Source organism: Elgaria multicarinata, chromosome 5, assembly GCF_023053635.1.
Source record: "Elgaria multicarinata webbii isolate HBS135686 ecotype San Diego chromosome 5, rElgMul1.1.pri, whole genome shotgun sequence".
Lineage (NCBI taxonomy): Eukaryota > Metazoa > Chordata > Lepidosauria > Squamata > Anguidae > Elgaria > Elgaria multicarinata.
The window spans coordinates 73,307,525-73,335,343 of record NC_086175.1 but is presented as its reverse complement, the minus strand read 5'-3'; the positions used below and the strand labels follow the sequence as shown (position 1 = coordinate 73,335,343).

General features: G+C 42.1%; 2 protein-coding genes across 11 annotated transcripts; one reads left to right on the top strand and one right to left on the bottom strand.

The window, feature by feature from the left end:
- Nucleotides 1-4,252: 4,252 nt before the first annotated feature.
- Nucleotides 4,253-21,270, bottom strand: SETD4 (SET domain containing 4). Of its 9 annotated transcripts, none has more exons than XM_063126647.1 (12): nt 21,108-21,270; nt 19,687-19,807; nt 19,382-19,490; nt 18,648-18,743; nt 17,187-17,224; nt 16,485-16,573; nt 13,901-14,330; nt 12,855-13,029; nt 10,575-10,656; nt 7,049-7,129; nt 6,805-6,928; nt 4,253-4,485 (listed from the first exon to the last, which is right to left on the bottom strand). In XM_063126647.1, the coding sequence occupies exons 3-12, from the start codon at nt 19,452-19,454 to the stop codon at nt 4,351-4,353; spliced, it is 1,323 nt and encodes a 440-aa protein (XP_062982717.1). In that variant the 5' UTR covers nt 19,455-19,490; nt 19,687-19,807; nt 21,108-21,270; the 3' UTR covers nt 4,253-4,350. The 9 variants fall into 9 exon arrangements, with proteins under 9 accessions (XP_062982717.1, XP_062982716.1, XP_062982715.1 ...); XM_063126646.1 differs by lacking the exon at nt 21,108-21,270 and adding an exon at nt 20,200-20,253; XM_063126645.1 differs by lacking the exon at nt 21,108-21,270 and having other exon boundaries at nt 19,687-20,251.
- LOC134398962 (carbonyl reductase [NADPH] 1-like) lies at nt 20,434-27,152 on the top strand. Of its 2 annotated transcripts, none has more exons than XM_063126656.1 (4): nt 20,434-20,543; nt 21,972-22,287; nt 23,612-23,719; nt 26,050-27,152. In XM_063126656.1, exons 2-4 carry the CDS (start codon nt 22,002-22,004, stop codon nt 26,484-26,486), a joined length of 831 nt encoding a protein of 276 aa, XP_062982726.1. In that variant the 5' UTR covers nt 20,434-20,543; nt 21,972-22,001; the 3' UTR covers nt 26,487-27,152. The 2 variants fall into 2 exon arrangements, with proteins under 2 accessions (XP_062982726.1, XP_062982725.1); XM_063126655.1 differs by having other exon boundaries at nt 20,436-20,543; nt 21,997-22,287.
- The last annotated feature ends 667 nt before the right edge of the window (nt 27,153-27,819 follow it).

The following is a 27,819-nucleotide window of genomic DNA, read 5'->3' as shown; positions in this document are numbered from 1 at the left end:
CGGCCCAGACTTCCTGGTTGAACCACGGGCTCAACTGAAGAAGCCGACGGACCGCGGACAGAGGCAGATAAGGCCCCCCTCCCCCTTGGTCCCTTACCGGGCTCTGCTGCCATCGCCGCACAGGCAGCGACGGCGGCAGGGCCCGGTAAAAAACCCCACCCTCCTCTCCCGGCCTTACCTGGCACCACTCCCCTCCACTGCGGAGCTCCAATTCGGAGCCGGAGCTCCGTGGCGAAGAGGAGCGGAGCATGGACGGAGTGGCGCGGAGCGGAGCAGGCCGATCCAAAATTTTTGGATCGGCCCACGGGGCGGAGCGGGGGGTCCGTGAACACCCCTAATTTATACCCAAACCTCAGAACTGATAGTGAGGCTTAGAGAGCATCTTGCTCAAGGCTAGCAACATCATGGCTGAACTCTGATAATGGAGACTTGATAAATGCCTCAACAGAGAGGACTGAATATTTGTTTAGATTTATTGCCTATCCCAAAGTCTGGGTTTAATAACAAACATGTAGGGATCCAAGCACTTGCATCCTGTACACATGATTCTGAAGGTCTCTGGATCCGGTGGAGGCTGGTGGCTCTGATGCCAGTGGAACGGCGAATCCACTCTGGGTTGCAGTCAGAACTCTAAAGGAGCTATCCAACCTTGGATAGCTCCTTTGGAGTTCTGACTTAAACCTGGAGTGTATTCACCATTCCACTGGCTTCAGAGCCACCAGCCTCCACTGGATCCAGGGACCTTCAGAAGCATGACTTCAAAGAGACCTTGGAGGTAATCTAGCCCAATTCCTGCTCTACATAGGATCTGCAGTACATCCAGGATGCAACTACAACATCTCTGACACCCACCTTTTACTTAAATACCTCCAAAGAGAGCCCACCACCTCCTGAGACAGCATGTTCCACTCTCACACAAGGGCAGGCCTCCAGATATTTGAAGAGGAGGCAGTATTCTTTCCCTGTTAGAACAAGGATGGGCAACTTGCAATGCTCCAGATGTTACAACTCCCATTAGCCATAGGCAGCAAGGCCAATGGTGAGAGATGATGGGCTCATTGTAGGCCAAAACATCTGGAGGGCCACAAGGTGCTCATCCCTGTATTATTTATTTATTTAAAACATTTGTATTCCGCCCTATATCACTTGGATCTCAGGGCAGCATACAGATAAAATCATATAATATAAAACAATAAATATACACACTTAAAAACAAATTAAACCATTAATCAAGTTAAAACCAATATATAATTTAAAAGCAGTAAAAACAATGTGCAAGCCAGGTGAATTTACCATTAAAGGCTTTATTAAAAAGCCATGTTTTTACTTGGCACCAGGATAGAGTCAGCGTTTGCGCCAGTTGGGCCTCCAAGGGGAGGGCATTCCAGAGTCGGGGTTCCACAACAGAGAAAGCCCTCTCCCATGACCCACCATAGTGTATGTGTTGCATCGGTGGGATTAGAGCAACAACATAGTTCAAAGTGCTGCAGCCCAAGGCAGGTGGCAGAGAAAGTTTCTGCTCCCTATAGGGGAAGATTAATTCTGTTCTCTGATCAGACCGAGACATGCACAACCCCATTGTATCACCTAATCAAATGACAAACCATGAACTTTTTGCCCTGAACCATTTTGCCTCAGTCCTGATTACGTCTTGTTCTTCAGCCACCCAGTCTGACCTTGATGACAGTCTGGACAGACACACACACACACTTGGGCTGACCTTGCATTCATCTCTCTCCCTGACTCCCTGCCCTATACACACACACACTCATCATACTCTCTAGAAATCTAATTGACCAGCACTCGAAACCACTAACTAGGTCAAGGACTTTATTCTGTATGTGACAAAATTCAGACAATCTCATACTATTTATATTCAGTCTACTTTTATGCTTATCAAACTATCTTAAGATTCTCTTGGCGGCACATTTCAACCATAAAATGCTAGGAATTTGTGTGTGCTATTAGCACAAAAGCAAAAATTGCCCCAGGCAACGTGAAAAACAGCCTATGTTTACAATCCTTGTAACAAGTCCATCCTGCATTTAGTTTGCAATTAAACAAGCTCGGCATGTTTTACTTTGCCACAATGCTAACATTTTCTTCCATTCTCCCTCTTTATCATCATCTCCATCTATACTCATAGATGGCACCATGCTGGAAATTACTTCATATAATTCATGCTGTAAAGGAGTCCCTTTCTTCTACAAAGCTTCATATTTCTAAGGAGTATTTCACTTCGAACAACAATGAATCCTTGAAGACATCACTTACAGATCTTTCCCCTTGGTGAGTGTCATCTTTTGACATTTCATTCATAATGTACTTAAAAGCTTTAATTAACAGAGTTTGAAAGTTGATACTATCTTATCTTTTCCTGAATAGACAGGTCTAAAAGCACTAACCCATGATGAATGATTCCCACATTTTATAGCTGAAGCTGGGAAACTAAAAACCAGTCTAATGATAGCTGTAAAATGATATCAAGGGAGCTTCTGAGATCACTACACTCTACTTTTTTTCATGAGTACCTTACTATTAATAACTGGGGGAAATAAAACAGTGGCTTCCATTGGCATTATAACAGTGTAGAAGGCATATACTCGCTTTCCTGTAACTTTATTACATCTAACACAATTGTTACTCCTTTACATTTTGCTTTAGTGTATGTTTAAAGTTGACAACATAGTATATAAGAAGATAATTCCTCTCATTCTTTAAAAAACCATGCATAGCTGGTAGCAAAAGCTAAAATCCCTAAAAAATGTTTAGCTTTGCAATATGCTACAAGTTGCATGCTGAAATCCTTTCTAGGTGTATATGGGGAGAAATTTTAAAAAGACAACAATTGTGTTTTGTTTGATGGTTTGTTAAACCATATAAACACATAGGAGGTAAATCAGGTTGATTGAGTCCAGCTCTGAATGACCTCCTCCAGTGGTCAACATGCAAATTGCAAACCTGAAGAAGAAAATGTGAAAGAAAAGTTGCCATGAACTTTGTGATGCCCCTTTTCCCTCAAATTACTAATTTAATCTTGCTGATGTGCTTTTGATTTGGTTGGATGGGAAGAGACAAATAAAGGTGTAAATACACAAGGATTGCAAATTAGTAAACAGCCTCAGATTTATTTTCCTTAGATGCAGAAGAGACACATGGGGTCATGAGTGGCATGCAACTAGAATTGTGCTACAAGTGGTCAAACAGCAACGGTGACCTAACGTTCAATCCTATGCAAGTTTTGGCAGAAAAAACTCCTACAACGCCTAGCATCCTTCCAGCCAGCCATGGTGGCTGGAGTATGCAGGGAATTGTAGGACTTCTTCCTGTCTAAACATGCTTAGGATTGTACCCTTATTTAGAACTGGTGACATGTTTAATATGCAGGACATAAGAAGAGTCGTGTTGGATCAGGCCGTGGGTCTATCTAGTTCGGCACTCTCATCACACACTGGCCAACCAGCTGTCAACCAGGAACCCACAAGCAGGACACGGTGCAACAGCACCCTCCAACCCATGTTCCCCAGCAACTGGCATATATAGGCGTAGTCATCAGGACTAGTAGCCATTGATTGCCTTCTCCTCCAGGATTTATTCCACCCCCTTTTAAAGCCATCCAATTGGTGGCCATCACTACAGCTTGTGATAGCAAATTCCATAACCTAACTATGCACTGTGTGAAGAAGTACTTGCTTTTATCTGTCCTGAATCTCCCACCATATATACTGAAATGTTTGCTGACCTTTCTATTAGCAACACACATTAATATGAATAAGTCACATGCTGTATTCCTTTATTAAAAGAGAGGGGATTGCAGGGGGGTTAGATATGCTTGAAGATGAAGCCTCCCTTTCCTGACAGTGCAACATGTTAGATTAGAGGGTCCCTACAATACAAAACAGCTCTAGAGTTTCATGATCGGAGATTCCAACACAAAAATCTAACACACCTGGTCCCATAAGCACCCGCTCAGGAACATTGTTCAATCTCTGAGGTTCTTCTTGCTCCATCACTGCTGATGAAGGTTAAGTTGATGGGGACAAAAGGGCCTTCTCTACTGAGGCAAGGAATGCCCTCCCCAGACAGGGCATTGCCCACTATAAAACTGTCTTGTTCCAACAAGCATCCCCCCCCCAGTTCATTCGAACTTTTCATTTTAGTTAAAGGACTTTTAGAATCAGTGGGTTTCTTTTTCCTGTCTCTGCTTTTATAGAGCCCACTTACTCAAGGAAGGCAGGAGATTAAAAAAAAATAGTAAATAAATAATAAATAAAGTTTGTGGCTTCTGCGATGAAAGATATACTGCCTATCAAATATTCTATTCTGAGATGCAATTCTGTTATAAGGAGATCAGCTTGTTGAGGAAGGTAAACACTGAAGAATCTCAGATGACAGTTGCAAGATTCTTAGATCTTCTGTGCGCAACGCCTCTACCAAACTTAGCTGGCTTACAAGATGCAGACAATCCCTTTTTAAAAGAGACACCTGAAAAGTAAAACAGGAAAGCGATATTAATAAAATCCCCAGTCCATAGGAGCAGACTTCAATGAACACTGATATAAATTAAAATACAGGCCTTGCACTTAAAATAATTTTAAAAGGCAAAATTCTGATCACACATTCTGCATATTATGCAAATTAAACTCTGCATATGCATTTTACATGGCTTGTTCTGTGTCACAGACAGGGTCAAAGCCTCACCCAAGCTCATGTCCCTGGCCACTGTAAACCCTGCTCAGCTGCCCTCTAGCTTTTTAACTTTCACCATGTGCTGGACTTCCATTTTCAAATCTATTTTCATATTAGAAACTCTTTCATTCGCAAAGCAAAATGAAAGCCAATATATTTTGCTGCCCACTGCTGTAGAAGGCTGCCGAAAGTGTAAGTGCAAAGAACATGTGCAAAGTCAGGCCAGCCCTGAATTCCCTGTGGAGGAAAATATGATATGAACCCTGTTATAAGCCCAACTCAAAAAGGAAAGCTGTCAATATCACTTTGCTTCATCAAAGGAAACTCTTTCTTTTCTATATCTAGTAAACCTTAAGTATCAATCTCTGCCTAGTTTCACCAAACCACCCAATTAGTTTTTCTCCTGGTCTAGCTTCTCTTCTAGAGTACAGTTTTGATAGTCTGATGACATACATTCATAGCTAAAATAGGTATTCATTTTTGAATGTGTAGGTATACTATGTATTGCATGGCTGCATTTGGATATCTATACAAGCAGGTGTGGGAAGAACTGACATAGCTTACATTAATATTGCACTTTTACCAGCTAAGAGATATATGCACTGATGTGGATATGCTGGCTGTTATTTTAACAATGTATTAGTTTTATATGTTTTTAATCAGTTTTACGTATTTTATAGTATTTTTGTATTTGATGTTGTTCCCTGCCTTGATCCAGAGGGTGAGGCAGGTAAGAAATAAATATATTTATTATCAATAATAATAATAATAATAATAATAATAATAATAATAATAATAATAATAATTCCACAACTCCATAAGTATGGAATTTGGAACTGGGAACAAAATGTAATGCCTTGAAAATACCAGCTTTCCTTAAGCAATGTTTCTAGTCCTTAAGAGATTGCTTAACTAGGTTTAATATAGTCACTGGTTGTTGAAATCTCAGAGGAAGAAAATAAAGTGGAGGCAGTTCCTTTGATAATTGTCTAGATGCATATACTCTGGCTATTGGGCAGTACAGAAATGTAATAAATAAATAAATATATTGGGGCTGGGCTTCACTGTCTTACAAAACTCTTTGTCTCGCCCCAGGACTAGCAGGAAAAAAATGCACAGCTCTGCTTAATTTGTGTTATTTGTTTAGATCATAACGGTTAGCTTTTCTCAGTGCTGAGTTTAGCTCAGCAGTGAATACTTTTTTTTCATACTTCAATTTAGAACTGAGGTGGAGAACCTGCGACCTAGGGACCAGGTGCATCCCTCGGCCAAATTTCATGTGGGGTGGCACAGACCCAGAGAGAACGCAATACAATTCTGCAAACTCTGCCCAGTTTAGGCTCTGATATTGCATCCAATAGATTTTTCTTGGAAGGGAGGGGCAGTCAATGGTCATTCAAAGGGAAAAATCATAGAATAGTAGAGTTGGGAGGGCCTAGAAGGCCATCAAGGCCAACCCTCCTGCTCAAAGGTTCCCTACCACTGATTTATACCTGGCACTAGACATACCTCAGAAAATGACAGCTTTCTCCAAGTTCCTGTAAATAGGTCTCAAACTTTTAATGGCCCTTTTTGGGGCAGGGAGTGCATCAACACTGACAGACAGACACTGCCAACCTGTTTGTTTCAGAATCCCACTAACTTGAGCTCCATGATGTACTTTATTAGTTAGCAAGTTACCAAAAATAATCTCATTGACTTCATACTTCTGGCAAAATTACCACTTTCCTTAATCCCACATCCCAGTCTCTGATGAAGGGCACCCTTTCGAGTACCCAATCTATGCCTCCCACTTTTATGGTAAGAGTGCAGAGAAGCAAGATTTATGGCTTCTCCACAATTCTGGATCTCCTTCTTCTGAAAGATTTAGCAAAGCAAAGCATCTTCTCCACAAATTGAACTCTCTTCCTTTTGGGGACTGGTATTTAGTGGTTTAAGTGAAACTGGTATAATGGATGTCACTTTCAGGATTGTTTTTCAATCTTTGGGGGTCTTAATGCTCTTTAATCTTAATACCGCAACGTTCTTTAATTTTATTTTTCGATGTGGTTCTCATAATACTGTGATCCACCCTCAGTCCTTGAGCTACAGCAGACTAAAAAGCAAATTGAATACCTTCTGAAGGGCATGCCAAGTTTCCTCTATTAATGACAGACATATTTTTGTTGCAAGGTCCAAACTCTTCTTTTCATTCCTCTCCGAAATGACCTCACCAAGCAGAACTTTCTTCCAGGAAGTACTACAACCAAGAGAGTTGAATGCATTTGTATGTATGTCACTTCTGAACACCCAAATAAAACCCAACAACAGCATTCAAAACGATACTTCTGGTTCTTTTCGGCAAACATTTGAAACTTACAATTGGTCTGTTTCAAGACATAATAGTTTGAGTGCTGTAAGAAGCCTCCAGGATGGTCCATCCCAGCCAAATGTCAGATCACTAGAGATAGAAAAGAGCAAATAATTTAAAAACAAGTCTAAAACCAGAATATTTCATATTCTGCTCACAAAAAAAGCATAGTCTCCTTCTACCGATACACACATCCAATACTCAGCAGCAGTGTTCAAACGACGGCTGCCCTTTGAAACATTAATGGAAGATAGGTCTATCAATGGCTATTGGGCAATGGCAGCTAAATAGAACCTCCACATTCAGAGGCAGAGTACCTTGCAATACCACATGCTAGCCACATACAAGGGGGAGGGTTATTGAGCATGCCCTGCTCATGGGCTTTCCTGATTCATTTGACTTGCCATTGGTGAAAACAGGCTGATGGGTTACATGGACTCTTGAAATGATCCCACAGGGATCTTATAATTTTTGGAGTTCTTACTGTATTGTAGCAGCTACTGAAGATCTCAGTCAGCTTGACCTCCCACACCACCCAAATTCCAAAGCAGAGAGAATGGGGCCCCAAATTCAGAAAGGCAGGGGGGGGGTCAAGTTGCCTCCTCCCCTTATTTCTACTTCTCAGGTATACTTATGTCTCTGATGAAAAGGATTTTAAAATAAGACATAACAAAAGCTCTTAAAGCTCTTCCCTTATAAAATCTCCATGCTCACACTGAAATTGCTTCTCCTCATGTGCCCCCTAAAATACAAGCAAGCAAGGCACCCTTTTAGTCTGCTTAAAAAGGGCACGGGCATTTTAAAATTCCCAGCAATTTCACTTAAAGAAGTCTTTAAAATGCGATGGCAAAATGCAGCAATATGGAAAACAACAACACAAGCAAACTGAGTGCTATTCTGGAAGGCATCCATTTATTACCATCTTAGCCTATCCTTCCTCCAAGGAGCTCAGCTTGGCATACCTGGATTCCTCCCCACTGCCAATTTTTCCACACAATATCCCTGTGAAGTTAAGTTGAGAAGTAATGACTGGCCCAACATCATCCAGCAAGCTTCAGGACCGAGAATCTGAACATCCTGATCCCAGCCTGGCATTCAAACCATTATACTATGGCCTAGTTAGCACATAAAGCTGTGGTTTGCTAAGCAGCTATAAATCACAAGTAGAACTCATTGTTTGTTGTTGGTTTACAAAGACCCTGTTCAGATAATACGCTAAGCCACGGTGGTTAAGCATTTTGAGCTAAACATTATGGTTCAGCGTGTCACGTGAACCATTCTTAACCATGGTGGCGGCTACATAACCATGGTTTTAAACACACTCACTAACCATCTGCTGCAAAAGGGCTAGCGGCCTAATCATGGCTTAGTGTGTTGTCTGAACAGGCACAGTGACTGGCTTGTTTAAACCATGGCTTGCCATGGAGTCTGAACCCAGAACTCTGGTTTATCCCTCACTAGTTTGTGCTGTTGCCCTCCCTGAAAAAGAGGCACCCAGCAAGAGCAGCCTGAAAATGAAACCACTCTGCAGGAGAGAAACAAACCAGAAACATGGAAAACAAGTCAGGGATTGTTTTCTCACCTGCAAGACAATTTATGTCTAAAGCAAACAAAACATGGTTACTATAAACCATGGCTTCAGTTCTGGTTCCAGGTTTTTGAAGGCCCTTGAGCTAGGCACCATCCCTCAGTGAGTTTATGTTCTCACAGCCATTATCACCAGCTTTTATTTCTCCTCTTCCTCATCATTGCTATCACTTGCTTGCTTGACAGGCAAGACAGCCACTGAGCAAGTAGGATGTGGCACTTCCTTCTCACCGACCCATTGTTTGAGCCAGATTGAGAGACACATGAAGAAGCAGGCTGCAATGATGAAGAAGAGGAGCCAGTCCAGGAGGCTTTTGTCAGTGGGCCCCTCGGCAGGTGCCCAAACATGCCTACCCTTGACATCAGCCCTGCAGGGTTTAGTGTTACATGCGAACACAGCCAATATGAGATGCAGTGAACAGTAACCAGTAAAACAGAAATTTTATGCTCACCATTTTATAAACTATTGTCTCACAAGTGTGCCCCCACCCCCCTGCCAAGGGGAAGACGTTCCATATTTTCCATCCCGAAGTATTACCGGGACTACATAAATGCAGCAATTATAGACTTTATTAGTTCCTGTAACAGCACAGGATCAGTCAGATTGGTAGCTGATTGGTAGGACCTCCCCTCAGCAACTGTAGTAAGTAGTTCCAGGAGAGGACACAAAATATCTTGGCCGATAGCAGTAAGTATCTGCAGGTCCCTGGATGCAAGGTCACAGCATGAAATAAGCAGCTGCAGGACTGAAATGGACACACCCAGAGAAATACTGAAAAGCATCTGCTGGAGCAGGATGAAGGTCTACAGTGTAGGTAGCTGTGGGTTTACAGTGCCTTACCCTGGAGCAATAGGAGCTGTGGGACTGCTTGCATAAATGATGCTTGAGGTTGATGAGTAGTTGCAGAGTCAGGATGATCTATTCCTGAGCTAGCTGTGGAATTAAGCAAGCTTTTTTTTCATCCATCTGTTCCTGTGGGCCGCTGACTGCACAGGTAGGCCTTGCCTGTGTTTGCTAGCAGTTCCTCTTCAGTTGTGGGTCCCTAGCAAGGAAGCCCAGTTGCTCTTCTCCCCTTCCTCCTATCTTCCAGTCTTTGTTCCTTCCCATTGCTCTTTTCAGCCTCTTTCTTCCATCTTCCTCATCCCCTGAGCTTCTAACCTTCAGGCTTTTATCCTGTGCTTCTGCCCCAACTCTTCCTCCTCCCTCAGATTCCTGGAACCATTTAAAGAGCCCCTGTCCTGGTACCCTTTTATTCGGTTTAATCAGCTGTGGCTGGCTACTGCTACCAGGAATACCTAGGGGATTGAACAGTGACCCCTGATGCTTCCTCACAATGATGTGTGTGTGTGTACGCCCATGTGTACATCATACACAAGGAAGGAAAGGAACCTCTCGTGCAAGCACTGAGTCATTACTGACTCTTGGAGGGATGCCAGCTTTCGCTGATGTTTTCTTGGCAGGCCTTATAGCGGGGTGGTTTGCCGTTGCCTTCCCCAGCCGTTATTGCCTTTCCCCCAGCTAACTGGGTACTCATTTTACCGACCTTGGGAGGATGGAAGGCTGAGTTGACCAGAGCCGGCTGCCTGAAACCAGCTCCGGCTGAGAGTTTCAGCTGCAGAAACTGCTGCTTTACCGCTCTGCGCCACACGAGGCTCTTACATCATACACAAACCATCCATTAATTGTTTTAGTACAAAATATCCACCAGTTGTGATTTGGCATCTAAGGGGGTTATGAACATGGCGCCTGAGGATATATTACAAGGATGGACCTTGGTTCTGCCATGAGCTCCACGGAGTTAGCAGAATCTATCCATTCAGTCCCAATTCCCTTGCAAAAGCCACAAACACTATAGTAAATTATTTTGGCACTATTATTGTCCTTACCACAAACAATTCCTCCAGAAGGGACAAACACAAAACCTTTCAAAGCAGACTCATAACTTACGCTAAAAGTTTGTGTTCTTGTAGAATGGAAAGTTTCATATGTCTCTGCTTATCTTCTGGAAAAAGATATTTAAGCAAGATATCTAAGGAAAAAGAAAAATCTTTATTACAACCAATAGCAGTAGTAACAAAGAATAGTGTTTTAAATATTTTCTTCTAGAACATTAATCATTGGGCAAAATCCAAAGCAAGTCCTACTTAGAGTAATCATGACTAACTTAAGTCCCATTCATTTCAATGGGTCTACTCTAAGTTGGGCTTACATTAGATTTTACCCATCAGTAGTATTTCCTCTAAAGGTTTAGGAAACAATGTGAAAGCTCTCGTTTTTCCCTTCTGGTTGGGTACTCTGTAATTCTAATGTAACTTGACTGGCCTGGCTGACTTTGAGGCATCTACTCCACAGTCGTTGGACAAGAAAAGTGAAAGCTTCTTCTCCCAGCCTGTGTGGTTTTCCTTTCCCCAAGGGAGGCAAAGTGTTCATGCATGTGTGTGCGAGCGCATGTGTCTCCAGCCTACCTGTACAAAATTTTAAATGGTCATGTTTTAGTTTTTGTGAACCGCCCAGGGAGCTTCGGCTGTTGGGCGGTATAAAAATGCAAATAATAATAATAATAATAATAATGATGAATGTTGCCCTGGGGTATGAGCCTGCCCAAGTGTTACAATCAGTGCCTGAGCTTCTGTTCTCTGGTCCAACACTACAGCCTGTTAGGTTGGCAGGTACCAGGGACAGGGACTTCTCAGTGGTGGACCTATTCCTTTGGAGCTCATCCTCCAGGGAAATATACATGGTTCCATCACTGCTGGCTTTTACAAGAAAAAATGTTGAAAGTACTTTTATTCCAGTCTACATTTGGTTAATACATTGTACAAAGAGCGAGGAGAGGTAGTTGTTATATTTTTTTCTTCTTTTAAAATTCTTTGTAAGTCATCTTGTGAGCGCTGTGTGCCTAGAAGGTGGGTTAGAAATCAATCAATTAAAATAAATGGCAAATTGCAGCAATGGGGTGCTTGCACCCCATGAAGATGGACTGAGCACCAGTGGACAAATCCTGCTCCCCAAGGAGAGTGCACTGCTGCCATGCCAATTCAGCACCTGCCTTCTCTGTTCACTTGCTCATCCTGACACAGTACACACCCAGGATCAGGCAGATGAAACAATAAAGCTGAAAGCAATCCAGCACAACCCACCTTATGTAGCCTAGAAAGCATTTGTGTCCATTTCCCAATTGGCATTGATAATGGTGGGTTTACAACTAAAATGTTTACCAAGTACTAAGGGGAAGAACAATAAAACAACGTTTTAACCTGGCACAGAAGTAAGGTTTGGGGAAGAATTCATTTTCATTAAGCATTTGAATAGTTGCAGGAAAACTCCTTTGGTGGAATTAACATTTGCTAATCACTTATTTCATTGAAAATATAACGCATATGCATGACGTGACATGACATCTGGCTTGACTCACTTCTTTCAGTTATCTGCTTGGCAATTGTTTGATTTCTCTGTGCTTGGAACTAATCTCAGCCCCACCCCTTTTGCCTTCCACCCCACCCACCACTGCAATGCAGCCCCCAAAAGCTGCTCCAAATCGGAACCCAGCCCTTGCGCAGAAAGCGGTTCTGCACCCTTGACTTAGGTGAACCAAGCATTCCCTTTGAGCATACATAGGCTTTGCCCCCAGGCCCTGCTCAGGCACGAGGGACTGTTTATTTCAAGAACAGGCAACCCTAAACCAGCAGTGAGAGAGCTGTAGCGACATCACTGGGGTAACCTGAGAAGCCTTGGACCACACTGGTGGAATCCTTGCTGAGGTTCCTCCCTATGCCAGCAAATGTTACCCCAGCAGCATGGGCGGCCTTGCTGTGGCTCAACAACCTCAGGAGAATACGCCAACATTGATGGCAGCACCATCATTCTCAAAGACAATATTGATGGCATCCCCATCATTCTCACAGTATGACAAGCCAATCGGGGAAGGTGTGTAAGGGGGAGATGGTAAGGCCAGCAATACTGCCAACACCAGTGGTTCCAAGCCAAGGCTTTGCCATCTCCCTGTAATCTTGTCACATTTTGCTTCACCCTACTGACTTCTGAAAGATGCCCAAGACATCATGCAAGCTGAGCTGAAGTCAGGCCAAGCCAGCACAGGCCTAGCTGCAGCAGGAAGAGGCACCCCTAAAATGCGGTGGAATTCAATGCTCCACCCAGTGAATGGTGGCCTGTCCCTGTCCTAAGCTTCTGGTTATTATCATTGTCAAGGGCAAATGACAGCCTTACCTGTCCCAACATGCACACTGCTGTGCGGGTTGCAGACGGCAACAAAGCCATATTCTAGAAGCAGACGCTGATTATCATGAGGGCCATAACAGATAAATATTTCTTTGTATTTTTCACAGCGTAACAGTGTTTTTATTTCGTAACACTTTGTCTTTTCATTAAAAGCAGCTTTCACCTTAGAGGAGGTGGAGAAAATACAAGAGTATGAGAGGAAAAGTCGAATAAAAAAGTTAAAGCTATTTGGGAACTACTCTTGCTCACGTTACTAAGGGCACTGTGGCGTGGGACTGTCTCCCCACACCCGGTTTCTTCTATCAAGTTTCCTTTGAGGCAATTGGCTTGCTGAAATTTGGCCAAGAGTTCTTCTCTTAATTAGCAGCTGTCCCCTTTCCCATTCCAGCCTACAGAGCCCTGGTCTAAAAGGAACACATAGCTGTTCCTCATGCAAAGGCACCCTGTGTGATCAAGCCAGGAGATGCAGCCTTTGAGGCTAGTGGCTCCGATGTCAGTGGGGCAGTGAATCTGCTCCGGATTTCAGTCAGAACTCTACAGGAGCTATCCAAGGAGCTTTGCAACCATGCCTCCTTTTCATCACACAAATTTCCCCTTCACGAAGGAGGCTAAATCGAAGCACAAGGCTCTGGGGAAAACATCAAATGATGGACAGAGGAATCTTAACCCTCAGATCCAGCTTGCTGGAGGTGCCTCCCCAATGGCCCTGTTGGAGTGGAGACTCCATTGCCAGAAGACTTGGTGGGTGGAAAGCTAGCATCTCTGTGTGGGTGAATCAATCCTAGCTCTCACAGTGGCTTGCTGAGGATGGAAGTTGGCTGCCCCTCTACTTTCTGCAAGAATCCACTGTTGCCTGCTGAGAAGTCATAGAAGGATCTTAGCCCTAGTAGCCCAGCAGCTGGCTGACTATTGGAAGGATGCTAGGAAACCACGGGGAACAAGGAATGAACAAGAGAACTCCATACTGCAAGTCCCACATCTTCATTTGAATTTCACACCCATATATTCCAGAAGTCTGACTCAAATTGTCTTACCTGGGCAGCTGGATTGTGATTGAGCAGATCCAAGTATGGGGCTAAGGCATACGTATCTGGCTCTCTAGAAAAACAGTCCCTCTGTGAATGTTTCATATATACCGCTCTTGTATTAATGGTGCACCAAGCCCATTGGAAGGCACAGCAGTTAAAGAGAGACTCCACATTTTGAGGAAACAAAGGCTGCAAAGAAGCAAAAAAAGTCTGGGAGGATTCAAACAGGTCATGGACCAGTTCTCTTTGCTCGTGGGCCTTTCTTCTTAAAGGCTCAGGGAAAAGGTTCACTGTTTCTTGCTCCAAACAAATAGGACAGGTATACGTGTCTGGTAAGAGATCCAGGTATGGCTTCCACAAAGACTTCTTGTGAGCACCCTTCTCTGCTACTAAAAATGTACACAGTGCTACCAAAGGAGAAATGGGGGGCTTCCATCTATTTAAAAAAAAAGCAAAAGAAAGCATGAGAAGTGTAAACATATTACCAAACAATATTTTTCACTAAACATTTCGGGTTAGATCCAGATTCAGGTGTGTGCAACCGGGCTGGTGAAAGCAGAATTCCCCGTGCCCTCCTTTCCATGGCATCCCTACCAGCTCCCCACCCCAAATGCTACACAGAGGGTTAGAGGACCCCGCTGAATGGGGAAGGCTCTTCTATGGGGGGAATGAGGAGATCCCCCAAATTGGGTGGTGAGACATGACAACAGAGGACATGACAACGTCTGCCTTTTTCAGCCCAGTTGTACATGCTCAAATCTGGATCAAGCCCCTGACATTTTAAATTATGTAAAACATTCCTGTGTGGGATTAACACACAAATCTGCTCATGTGGAACAAAGCTTGATTATTTAATTATTACATTTATATCCTCCGCCTCCATTTTATACTCACAACATTATGAGGTAGGTTAGACTGAGAGTGAGTTACTGGTTCAAGTCAATGAGCTTCTTGGCTGAGTGGGGACTAGAACCTGGGCCTCCCCAAGTCCTAGTCCGACACTCTAACCACTACACCATGCTGGCTCACACAGGTGAGTCACTGTCATCAAAGCAAATGCTAAGGGCACACTCCGGCACAAGTCAAGTATGCTTAAAATCCAACTGGCAGCCTGAAGGCTGCTTATATTCATATATGGCAGCTCCAGCCTAAAATATACCCAAACTGTATATGCAACTGAATTTGATCAATTATAATATCCCTTTTACCCCATAAATACTTTGATGGCAACAAGGGAGAGGGCCTTCTCAGTGGTTGCCCCCCGAATGTGGAATGATCTTCCCGGTGAGGCTCGCCTGGCGCCAACATTGTTATTTTTTCGGCGCCAGGTCAAGACTTTTCTCTTCTCCCAGGCATTTTAACAGCATTTAACAACGTTAAGTTTGTTTTTAATGGACCCCAGAATTGTTTTTAAATGGATACTGTTGTTTTTATACTGTTTTTATGTTTTTTTAATTTTTGTATACTTTTAATGTTTACTGTTTTTAATTGTTATAAACTGCCCAGGGAGCTTTGGCTGTGGGGCGGTATATAAATGTAATTAAATAAATAAATAATGAAACATATTGACAAGCCAGCCATGATAGTACATCAAGCCTTATTCTGGACAAAAAATTGAAAAACTGTCTAACAGAAGTTTTACAAGTACAAGAAGAGGAAAGGGGGGGGGACAAAGTTCTGAAAAATGCTGGTTACCCTTTCTTAAAGATTGTGACTGTTGAAACAACCATGATGTAAATAAATGCAGGTGCTTTGTGTTGTATTAATATTGTTTCAGGTATTTGGTTTATTGACTTTGAAAATTTAAATTTTGCAGTAAATAAAGACATTAAAACAATATAAAATTGGACTGGAATCCAATATCAGCCCTTCAGTCTTCTTCATCTGTTTGAAGCTTAAAGTTACTTGCAGTGCAATCCTGTGCATGTCCACTCAGAAATAAGACCCACTTATATTTAATAAGATTTACTCCCGGGAAAGTGTTCACAGGACTGCAGACTTCATTTGTTCTGAACTGCTCTTACAGAATACATTTTCTTCTGCTTCAATTAGTTTTTATTTTTAAAAAGATTTAGCATGCATGCTGATCTGACATTCTAAATGTTTGAAAACACATTTTGAAATTAAAAGGCGTATTTTTCCTGCTTCTTTTCCTGATTCTTTATTATTATAAATTATCTGTGCAGTGTATTTTATGCATGTTTATTTGAGCATTAATGTTTGATTTTTCCATTGAAAAGATGCTCCTTTCAGTATTCTCTTGATATATTTGCCTTTAACGCACCATCAAATAACTGGCAGCAATTAGAGAAGGGGTAAGCAACTTGTAGACTGCAGGTGTTGCTGGACTACAAGTCCCATCATCCCTCAACATTGGCTATGCTGTCTAAGGTTGATGAACACTGCAGTCCAACAGTATCTGGAGGACAAGTGGCCCAACCCCTGACCTAGAGTAAAAGATGCAGTATGTATAGACTTAAACACAGCATTGTTGAAAGTAAAGGAAATCATTAAGAAGTAATTTAAATGAGAGTACCATGAATTCTCAATAGACAAGACTCAAGATTTTTTTAACTGACTATCAACTTACTTTACAATGTATTCCCCAAGGTAGCTGTTTAGTACAGTTTTAGTGGTGAGTAAGCATTCTTCGGGCAGTGAAATAATCAACTCTTCTGCCTATGCAATATTAAAAAACAAACAAAACTTCAGAGTAAATATATTGACCAACATTGAACTTGTTTCCTTTTTGGAACTTTGGAAGTAATATATCATAATGACAGAGAGTTGTGCTGGATTTTTACAGTTTTACATTAATGCTGGTTTTAGTTTAACTTGTTTTTACTAAAACGCTGGGCTGGGTTTCTTTTTTAACTGCTTTGCTTAGCTCTTCAATTATAGTTATGATCGCTTTTCTGAAATTGTTGTTTAATTGTTATTGTGTTAAACCATTTTTGTGTTGTTACATTATTGTAATCTGCTTTTTAAGGCCCACTTTAAAAACAAGATAGAAATATGTAAATAAAGTAAATAAAAGCAACTCTGCATTGACTAAACACCAATCCTACAAAAGTCAGTTTGATTACGTCAGAATAAATTATTTGGAAATGTTGGTTTAAATTAGTATGAATGTCTAGTTTACCCGCCAGTTCAGAATTTGATTTGATGAATCCAATGTATAGTCTACAAAGCAAGTTTTAAGGCTGCTACAAAAGTACTAATAATATGAATGAGAATGCCCCAAGAAAATATATATTTATCAGTCCATATACTCCTCCTTAGTAACACAAACCTGAAGAGCTTTTGTGGTCATCAATCCCCTTCCTGTCTCTAGAAGACAAAAGAAAACAGTGCAATGAAGTTTTACTACCACTAGCTTCCCCAGAATGCTACAACAGAATGCTTAGATTTAAAAAAAAAACAGGATGGGGGAGAATATAGAAGTGTTTAGAAAACATAGAGTAACCCTGCACTGCATTCCTGAAGCTTCTCTATTACCTACTGTGCTCTAGAATAAAACATAAGAGACATGCTGGATCAGACCAAGGGTCCATCCAGCGCAGCGTTCTGTTCACACAGTGGCCAACCAGCCACTGTGTGAAGGACAGAGTCGAGGACCCTCTTTAAACTTACCTGAAGACTGCAGCTATGATACATACATAAAAATGAGTATTTGTCAGACATCATAAACAGCTTGAATAGTTCCATCATTCCAGCTGTACATTCAAGCCAGAGTAACATCAGAATATAAGACCACACCTGCTGGATCAGACAGAAGGTTCATCCAGCATTTGCCAGCCAAATGCACATAGGAGGCCCACCTAACATGAGGGCAACAATGTCGCCCAGTTTATCCCCTAGGAATTGGTATTTAGAGGAGATTCTATTTAGCTGTTTTGGGTGATATCCATCGATAGACCCATCCTCCATGAATTTGTCTAGTCACTTTTAAAGCCATCTAAGCCAGAGGTCATCTCTGCCACATCTTGTAGCAACAAATCTCATGTGCTAATTATGCTTTGTATGAAGCAAAACTGTATCAGGATAAAAGGATTTTAATAAAATTACATGTTAATTGGGTTACCTAGTGCCAAGATGTTTGTAACATCAGCAACAAATGCACTGTGAATTACCACTGTTAATATGATTGTCATTGGCCCCGTTCAGACAACCTTAATGCATTCCATTGACCATTTTGTGGTTAAGCAGCATGGTTTAGCATGTTGTCTGAACGGGGCCACTGATAGTATTTTCTGTGTTTAATTTTTTATTAACCACATGGTTTACAATCCTTCCTGCCCCTGGTATTAACTGAATATAAACCTGCAATTCTACATACTACTCCGTGTATCTGAGGAAGTGGGCTTCAGTCCATGAAAGCTTATGCCAGAATAATTTTATTAGACTTTAAGGTGCCACAAGACTTGTTGTTTTCATCAGTACTGAATCTATTGCAAATTTCATCTAGCAACCTTATGTTCTAGGTTATCCTATGAGAAGAGGAGAATCTCACCCCCCAACACCCCATTCATAATTTTATATATTTTTATAATGTCTCCTAATGTGTATGATTTTATACTTACTTCCACTGAATCTCATTTGCCATTTTCTTCACCTAATTCAGAGAAATTATTTTAGAGCTTTACTTGACTTTCCATCCACAAACCCTGCTGCCTCACTGCTCACTCCAGAACATTTTGAACATCTTTTACTAGTCAAAACACAGTCTGTCAGAAAACTATTAAAACATTACCTGCAAATTGTGCTGGCCTTAATTTATTATCATTATAGCCTCTCTTTTTCAGCCATTTCTTAAGTAGTATGTATTCATATCTGTGTCCAAGATTTACTAAACAGGGGGGAAAGCAATTGATTACACTGAAATCTATCACTTTAAGGGATTGATTTACAAAAAATGGTATTTCATACCAACATAACTACTACACATGCAGAACACACCATAAATCACTGAAATTGATGAATGCAATCCAAACCCTTTGGCGTAGCAGAGTAAACTGAATAACATGACAGCAGAGCTGAACTCTTCACTACTAAAAGTGCAACATGTCAATTTTGCCCTCTCTTGAGGAAAAAAATAGATTCTGAATGAATATGTATAAGATAGTCTTGTTATACTGTGTTGGCCTGTTGGTTTTTACAAACATTAACCCTAGTAATAAAGGTGGATTAATCATCTGCTAGCATCCCACACCAGGACACTGGTATAATATTTCTTCAGCAACAATAGGACATCCTGGCGGGCAAACATTGGCACATTACAGCCCAAACTATTACACATTGTCTCAGCACCATGTTAAGACAGGACTTTAAAGGTGCAATCCTATGCATATTTAGACAGAAACATGCATAGGATTATATACTAAGGATTTTCTTAGCTTTTGGGTTGGAGGGACTACCTGTTTCAATTAATCATAATATTCTAGAACCAATGTTTTTTGTAATTGTTGTTGTTTTAAATCACAATACCACCACCTGAAGAAACAGTTCCAACTTGTTTTCTTCGTCTCTTTCGGCATGTCCGACCTCTGCTTTTCTTCATATTAACCAAAGACCTTCAGATTCTGTACACAACCTCCTTACAGAGACAGAAGAAAAAACACGTTGCTTAACACACAAAAATTACACTGCTGTAGTTAACAAAAAATGCTTTACTATCTGATTTTACAAATATATCGGGAAGAAACCTGCATAGCCAACATACTCAAACATGGCACATATTTTATTTATTTACATTTCATCTAAGGGGTGCTTCATGCACTCACTGAACACACCTCTCTTGGGGCAGCATGCTGAGCAACAGCAAAAGACGCCTGTGATCTGCTTGTCTTCAACTCCTGTCTGTGGGCTTCCTTGAGGCATCTCACTGGCTACGGTCGGAAGGGAAACGCTGAACTAAAGGAGGAGAAGGACATGCGTTGCCCAGCACTTTCAGGTAAGGCTAGAAAGAAATCCTGCTTGAAACCCTGTGGAGCTGCTGCCGATCAGTGTCAACAATACTGGGCTAAATGGACGAATGGTTTCACGCATTATAAAGCTCAGTGTAGACTTCTCTTATGTTATTAATGGTATTTATGGGTGGGGGTTTGACATAAATAGGAGCATTTGTATAAAATATAAATCCCCAATGATTACTCTCCATCTGGCTGCAATCCGAAACGCGAAGAGTATTTACTCAGACGCAAGTCCGAATGTGCTCCCTGGAATTTACTCTGACGAAAACTCTACACAGGATTGCAGCCTCTCTAGGGAACAGATCTCACGGAAAACAGTAGGAACACGAAGACCTGAGTAAACAGGATCACGCTGACGAGCTCTCCGCAGCCTCTCTTGGCTGCCGGTACGTTTCTTTCTTCCGTCTCCTCCTCCTCCTCCTCCTCCACCACCACCACCGACACCAACAAAACCCAATCCGAGCAGCTCTTCCTCCTCCCGATTGCAAGGAACAGGAAGAGGCGAGCGCTGCGTCTACACAGCTCAGCCAGTCGCCTGCTGTCAGGGGGGAATGTTTAAACGAGACACACGTCCCATTGGGTAGGTTCGCCACTCCCACAGTGACATCTCTTCGGGCTTGGGGTGTTGCTTAAAAACGCATTTCAGCAGGCATTTGGGACTGCAGAAGCTAAAGCAGGTTTGTAGCTGAATTTATTTTTTAAAATCTCCTTTTTTCTCTTCCCCCCCCCGTCCTTATTAGGGCCCAAACAGGCATTATTTTAAACGTGAGTCTAGCAAATGTACCTTGTTCCCAATTTTTTATTCTAGAGTACGCGCAGCGGGTTGGGACCATAGCTTCAGGGCTAGTTGTGGGGGGGAGGCCTTAAAGATCTAATTGGGACCCTTGCTCTAGAGGAAAAGTCGGCGAGCTCGGGGAGATAGTGCTGGTAAACGCACATTTAAAGTGTTGTCTGTTTTGGCCCCCGGTCCTGCTTTATCAAATTTAATTTCCTAACATAGCGGTAGGGAACATAAGATGAGCCATGCTGGATCAGACCAAAGGTCCATCTAGTCCAGCGTTCTGATTTATTTATTTATTTATTTATTACATTTATATACCGCCCCCATAGCTAGAGCTCTCTGGGCGGTTTACAGAAATTCTAAAATGAGATAAAAACAAGTATACAAAATTTAAAATTCTAAAACACAGAACATACATACATCCTGAATTTCCATTATATATTTAAACACATATACATACAACCGGTTGACTGCTTAAGATTCTGATAAATAGGAGATGTGCTTTAAGTTGACAAGTGCAAAGTAGCAATTCTAGACAGCGTATTACAAAACCTTCCCTGTGCATTGGACTTTACACTCTTCTTCTCCCTGTTTGTCTTCCGTATTCAAGTGTTGTAACTCCATGTAGCCTGCTCCCAATGAAAGACAGTGGCTGCATCATCATGTAAGGGCACAATCCTATGCATATTTAGACCAAAAAAAGTCATACAACTGCTAGTTAAAGGACTTTTTTTGTCCAAGCATTCATAGGATTGTGCCTTAAATGTAGCCTAGCTTAATCTTGGCTTTTTATGGGACATCTGACCAATATGTTTTGATCAATGTGATGGCTTGGTTGTGCTTTGCCTGCTAACCACTGGGCTACACTTCACAGTAAGGAGGCCATTGCTGCCACATGCAACAGGTGTCTTGAACACTGCATAGATTCCAAAATCCTATGTTGTTCAATATTTGTCTTCTGCTTTTTCTGTTTAAAAACATAAGAGTAAAAATAAGAGTAAACAAAACTATCAGCATCAAATTAAATTTTAAATAAAAAAATACATTGAATATGAAACCAGCAGCATTAAAGCATATCCGTTTAAAAGCAGCAGTCCATAAAAACAGCCGTTCGTTGTTAAAAGTTTGTTGAACTGAAAGTCTTCAGTTGACAGTGTCACTCTGTTGCTGTTTTCAAGATACAAAAATAAGTTTAAAAAAAGTATTCCTACTTCCTGATCAGAGGCAATGGAACAAACAGGCTATACAGCTTTCTGACAAATAATACTCCTCTTGCAATAAACAAATTAACATGTGATCCTTTTGATACTAATTTTTCCTATAGAGTTACTTTGGTATTTACTTGGCAGGAAGGATGTCTAGCACTCCAGTAGCCGTGGTGACCGGCTCCAACAAAGGCATTGGGTTGGCCATTGTGCGGGCTCTATGCAAGCAGTTCTCTGGGGATGTGTACCTGACATCCCGCGACATTGAACGAGGCAAGGCAGCAGTGGCGAAGCTGCAGGAGGAAGGACTGAAACCGCTCTTCCACCAACTGGACATCAACAACCTGCAGAGTATCCGAACCTTCTGCGATTTCCTAAAAGAGAAGTACGGAGGATTAAATGTGCTAGTCAACAACGCAGGGATAGCTTTCAAAGGTAAAATGCTGCTGAGGAAGCATTTCAGAAACTTAGACGTTACGTACTGAATGCTGAATTTTAGATGTGATTTTCAACAACGACCATGTTCACTGGACATGATCCAGATTGAGCCCACAGCAGGGGGAAAGCTTCCTATAGCCACACTTGGGTCCCAAGCCAGAATAGGCCTCCTGTGCCTACTCATGGGTAAAAAAATGAAGGCATAGCTACTTTAAAGTAATGCTTGCTTTGTCCCTTAGGGTGCAATCCTATGTATGTTTAGACGGGGAGGATGGGAATCCTACAACTCCCAGCATTCACCAGCCAAGCTGGCTGGGGCACACTGGAAGTTGTAGGAATTTTATTCTGTCTATTCATGCATAGGATTTCACCCTTAGGCTGCAGGATTTAAGCAGCCCAAATTAGCTCCAGATTGAAGCCTTGGAAGCAGCTCTGAATGCTGCCCAAATAGGAGTGGAAGCTTTGACAGGACACTCTCTTTTCCCCAGACAAGCCACCCTTCTGCTGGCCAGCCAGTGCCTTCTAGCCACTGGGGAAATGTTCTGAGGATAGCCAGCAATCTTCCTAGCTCAGTCTGGATGATGCGACAGGGAGTTAGAAAATGGGAGTTCATTCCACAACAGAGAAGGCCCTCCTCCTGGTAGCCACCTGCCTCACTTCCTTTGGCAGGGGCTCATGGAGAAGGACCCCTGAGGATGATCTTAGGATCTGGGCAGGTACATATGGGAGAAGGCATTCCTTCAGATAACCTGGCCCCAAGCTGTTTAGGGCTTTAAATGGTAATACTAGCACTTTGAATTGGGCCTGGACCTGGACTGGCAAGCAATGAAGCTGGAAAAGGACTGCCATGAAGTGGTCTTGTTGGCCAGTCCCTGTTAGTAACTGTGCTGCCCTGTTTTGTACCAGTTGAAGTTTCCGGACCGTTTTCAAAGGCAGATCCACATATAATGCATTGCAGTAATCCAGAGAAGAGGTTATCAGAGCATGGATAACTGTAGCTAGGCTATCTCTGTCCAGATAAGGGTGCAGTTGGTATATCAGCCTAAGCTGATCAAAGGTACTCCTTGCCACTGAGTCCACCTGTGCCTCAAGTGACAGTTCTGGATCCAAGGGCCTCCCAATCTATGAACCCGATCCTTTATTGCACTAATATTTTCCTGGTATATACTCTTTTTCTACAAATATATTCTAAGTAATGTCCAAAATAACACTAAGTTTTGAAGTCAGCAGGATGGTGTGTGTGTGGAGGGGGTTCAGAGTTTGCATTTGCTCATTATCAGTCCTGACTTTGGGTTTTTTTTCTTTCCCGTCTGGAAAAAAGGTGCAGATACAACGCCATTTGATATACAGGCAGAAGTCACGCTGAAAACAAACTTTTTTGCAACCCGGGATGCTTGCAGAGAATTGCTCCCACTGCTAAAACCGAATGGTGAGTGCACCACAGTGAATCCAGGCAGACATTGTAGTATTGGGAAGCTAATTGTGCTTAGATGGAATGCAACAGAAACATCACAAACTGCTTGTAGGCAAAACCATAGCAGAAGCATTCTCTTAAACCTCGTGTTTTAAATTTATTTTTCCACTTCTTAAGCGTTTCATCTTAAACATGCTTACATCTCTGATCGTAGCCACATTTCTTGGGGAGAAATTGAAACGAATGGGAACTAGTTCCAAGTAAACTAACGAAAAGACACAGAAAGAAGCTAATAAAGTTTAAAACGATTCATTAAACAACAAAACCTATGGTTTACAAAACAATATTAAGGCTCAACAGTTTTCAACCAAACACCAAAGAACAGGGAAATTGGGAGTTAAGGCTCACAAGCCTTAATGCCACATCCTTCCTAAGGAGGCAGAAAGTGCCAGTGAAATTCTCATTCTCCCAAAGCAGATAAACCATGAGGACAGGATGAGGAATAGGATATGCAGAGGTGACTGTGGGGTTGTGGAAAACTGGTGACGAACAACTTAGCGCCACCTACTTCTTTGTTTATTTAGAGCAGTCCTTCCCCAACCTGGTGCCCTCCAAAGGTGTTGGACTACAATTCCCATCATTGCAAGTCAGTATGTCCCATGGTCAGGAATGCTGGGACTTGTGCCACCACCACTGTGTGCAACCCTCCCACCCTGTCGCTGCCACCACTGTGCAACCCTTCCTCCTGCTGCAGTGGCACCACGGCACAACCCTCCCACCCCCAGCCCACTGCCTTTACTTTCTGCCACGTGGGGGCTCTCCAGGCTGGGGCTGATGGCGACAAACAGAGAGAGGGAAGTTTGCATGCTGATGACAGGGAGGGAGGGTGGATTGAGATCTGGGCTCGGCCCTTGGCCAAGATATCATGGGAGCAAGAGAGGGGCAACAGAGAGGCGGTGGCAGCGGCTGCTCTGAACGGCCCTGCAGGATGCTTTCTCACTGGGGCTTTTGGGGCTAGGCTGGTGGTGGGGGAGGGTGCAATTTACCACTCTTCTAACTTGATTGCCCCTGACTTCACCCTGGTTAATAGGTGGGCCGGCCTAGAGCTGCCCCTGGCCTCAGACCGTATGGATTACAAAACTATGGGTTGGTTAGGGCAGTCTGCCCCTACTGACCGAAGATCTTACTGCAGACTTCCACCACAGGAACACATTTAAATTTAAATTAATTAGTTTAAAAACAAAATAATCCTGAGGTGCATGTGCCTAGGGTCCCCTTAATATGCATGCCTAGTGTCAGGCTTCTGGGTTTCACTGTCTTGGTGCTATGGCCTGGACTGGCACGCAGAAAGACATCCTTTATTATTATACATTAGCCTGTTACAGTAGTTACTCATTAAAAGAGTATACAATCTCTAGAACACATTGGCGGGTGGGTGGAAGGTTACAGTGAAGAGAGGATGGGAAAGGTCATTGCACGAGAAGACGTCTACTTGCACAACATTGCATCTAGCTCAGAGGAACAACTTTACAGAATGAATTTGTAAAAGGGGGAAATAATTGGTTATTATTCTGTTTCAGTTGGATTGCATTGTAGATGACCTAGAATCCACTACTCAACATTTAGCTCATGAGTATATGTTCTATCAAAGAAAGAGGTTAGTTCAAAGAACTGATATGATATACCAATAACTTGCAGGCAATATGAATTTGAAGGTCATCTGGTCCAATACCTACGTTGCCCATTTCCAATCGATTAACTTCCTTACAAATTAACCTATTATTATACAGATCCTTTGGTGAACAACAGCTCAAGTAATCCTTTAATAAAAGAATCCAGGAAAGAGTAAGTAAATAAGGGTGCAATCCTATGCAGTTTAGACAGAAAAAAAGTCCTGCAACTCCAAGCCATACATCATGTTTTGTGTGGAAGCAAAATCCCTTCAAAACTTCAATCTTGCAGTCCTTAAGGAAAAACTCGTTCTGAACGTTATCTCAACTTGTAGTGAAGTGAGGGTATAAGGGATCATATACAGAGAAGGACCTTTTTATTAGTGGCCCCTTATTTGTAGAACTCATTCCCAAAGAACATACTTTTACCCTGTCAGTGCTGGCTTTTAAATGGATGTTTAAAAACCATTTATTCCAAGCTGCTTTTAGTTAGTATGCCACAGTGAAATTTTTAATGGCTGTTAATGCTGATTTTAAACTCTTGCTCCTTTGGATTTTATATGACATTTCCCACCAAACATATTTTTTGAAATGTTTTAACTGCTGTTTTCGAACAACAACCTGAGACCATAAAATAGTTTCTATTCCTGTAACACCTTTTTCTCCTTCTGATAGCCCGAGTGGTGAATGTATCTAGCATGGTTGCCGTTTCAGCACTGGCTAGATGCAGCAAAGACCTGCAACAGAAATTTCGGAACGACACAATCACTGAAGAGGAGCTTGTGAAACTCATGGAAAAATTTGTCGAAGACACCAAGAATGGTGTGCATGAGAAGGAGGGTTGGCCAAATACTGCTTACGGGGTATCCAAAATTGGAGTGACAGTTTTGTCCAGAATTCAAGCTAGGGTGCTGAATGAGACGAGGAAAGGTGATGGTATTCTCCTGAATGCCTGTTGCCCTGGCTGGGTCAGAACCGACATGGCAGGCCCTAAAGCTACCAAATCTCCAGATGAGGGAGCTGAGACTCCAGTTTATTTGGCCCTTTTGCCAGCTGGTGCTGATGGGCCTCACGGCCAACATGTCAGTGAAAAGAAAGTACAGAAGTGGTAACTGGTCCATCATGCTTCTAGATGTACACACTGGAAATTCTAGATACTTGGCTTGATCAAAATGGAGAACAGGCTTCTTGACAGGGATCTGCTGTAACAGTCGTCTGCTGTAACAGAAGACTGCATATAGCAGGGATGAGGAGCATGTGGTCCTTCCGATGTTCTTGGACAGCTACTCCCTCATTGCCTCACCATTGGTTATGCTGGCTGGGGCTGATGAGAGTTGCAGTCCTACAACGTCTGGTCAGTCACATGTTCCCCACCACTGACAAACCGTGATGGGAGAAAGTGATATAGAACTGCCTTGATGTCTAACGTCCCTGTCCAGAGCCTGTACTCGGTTGCTTCAGTTGCAGCATCTTGTGAGCAGCCTTTTAGTATACATGTTCCTCCCTTGATATAAGCAGCTAATTCAGTTTTTTTCACCTTCATGTTGATTTTTAAAATCATTTACTCCTGGAGATTTACAAAATGTGTGTGCCTAACTTTTTGATTGAGATTATTTTCTATAATGAATGGATTAAGCTGGTATAAACTTTACCACAAATCTGAATATATGGCAATATTAAATAAAAGTGATTGTTTTAACAAATTTAACAAATATAGCTTCAGCTATTGGGCGGTATAAAAATGTAATAAATAAAATTTGGCTGCTGTTGGGGAAAAATTTGTGTGGTCTGTAAATATATTCACCCTTTTAAACACACACACACACACACACCCTGGAGTTGTTCACTCCTAGTGCTAGCATGGTGAAGCAAATTTCCTTCAAGGGCAAGAAAATACAAATGTGCATTATAATAAACCATGCATACCAAATGCATGAATACGACTAAATTGTGCCATAAATTTGATTAACTTGCGCAGTCTTGCAACAGTTCATGCAGAAACAGTAACTGCATTTTCTAATGGCCTAAGCTAGGCCCTAGGCTTTAACTGGCTACTTTTATTTTAGAAAACAAAAACAGCTGTGTGCCCCCAGATTCTGTTGTAAGTTGCTCCCTTCTGGCTGCTTTTTGCCTCTCAAAGTGCTGTTTGCTGTAAACAGCAACTTTAGGAGCAAATAACCATTCAGTGGGTGATTTGCTTCAGCAGAAAACTGATCACAGGCCATGATCAGGAGCACATTCTGGATCTGGGGCCCATAAATGCTTTTTCTCTCAAATACAAGCATTGAGGCTAAGACTGCTGCTTTAAAAATGCAGCTAATATCATGTTTGTCTTCTAGATGCCACGGACTCAAAGTTAGCTGCAGGTTATGTCAAATTAAGGTTAATTTGTCAACAGTTTATATTGTTAAAGTATGACAAGCCAGTATTAACTACAGATCCATA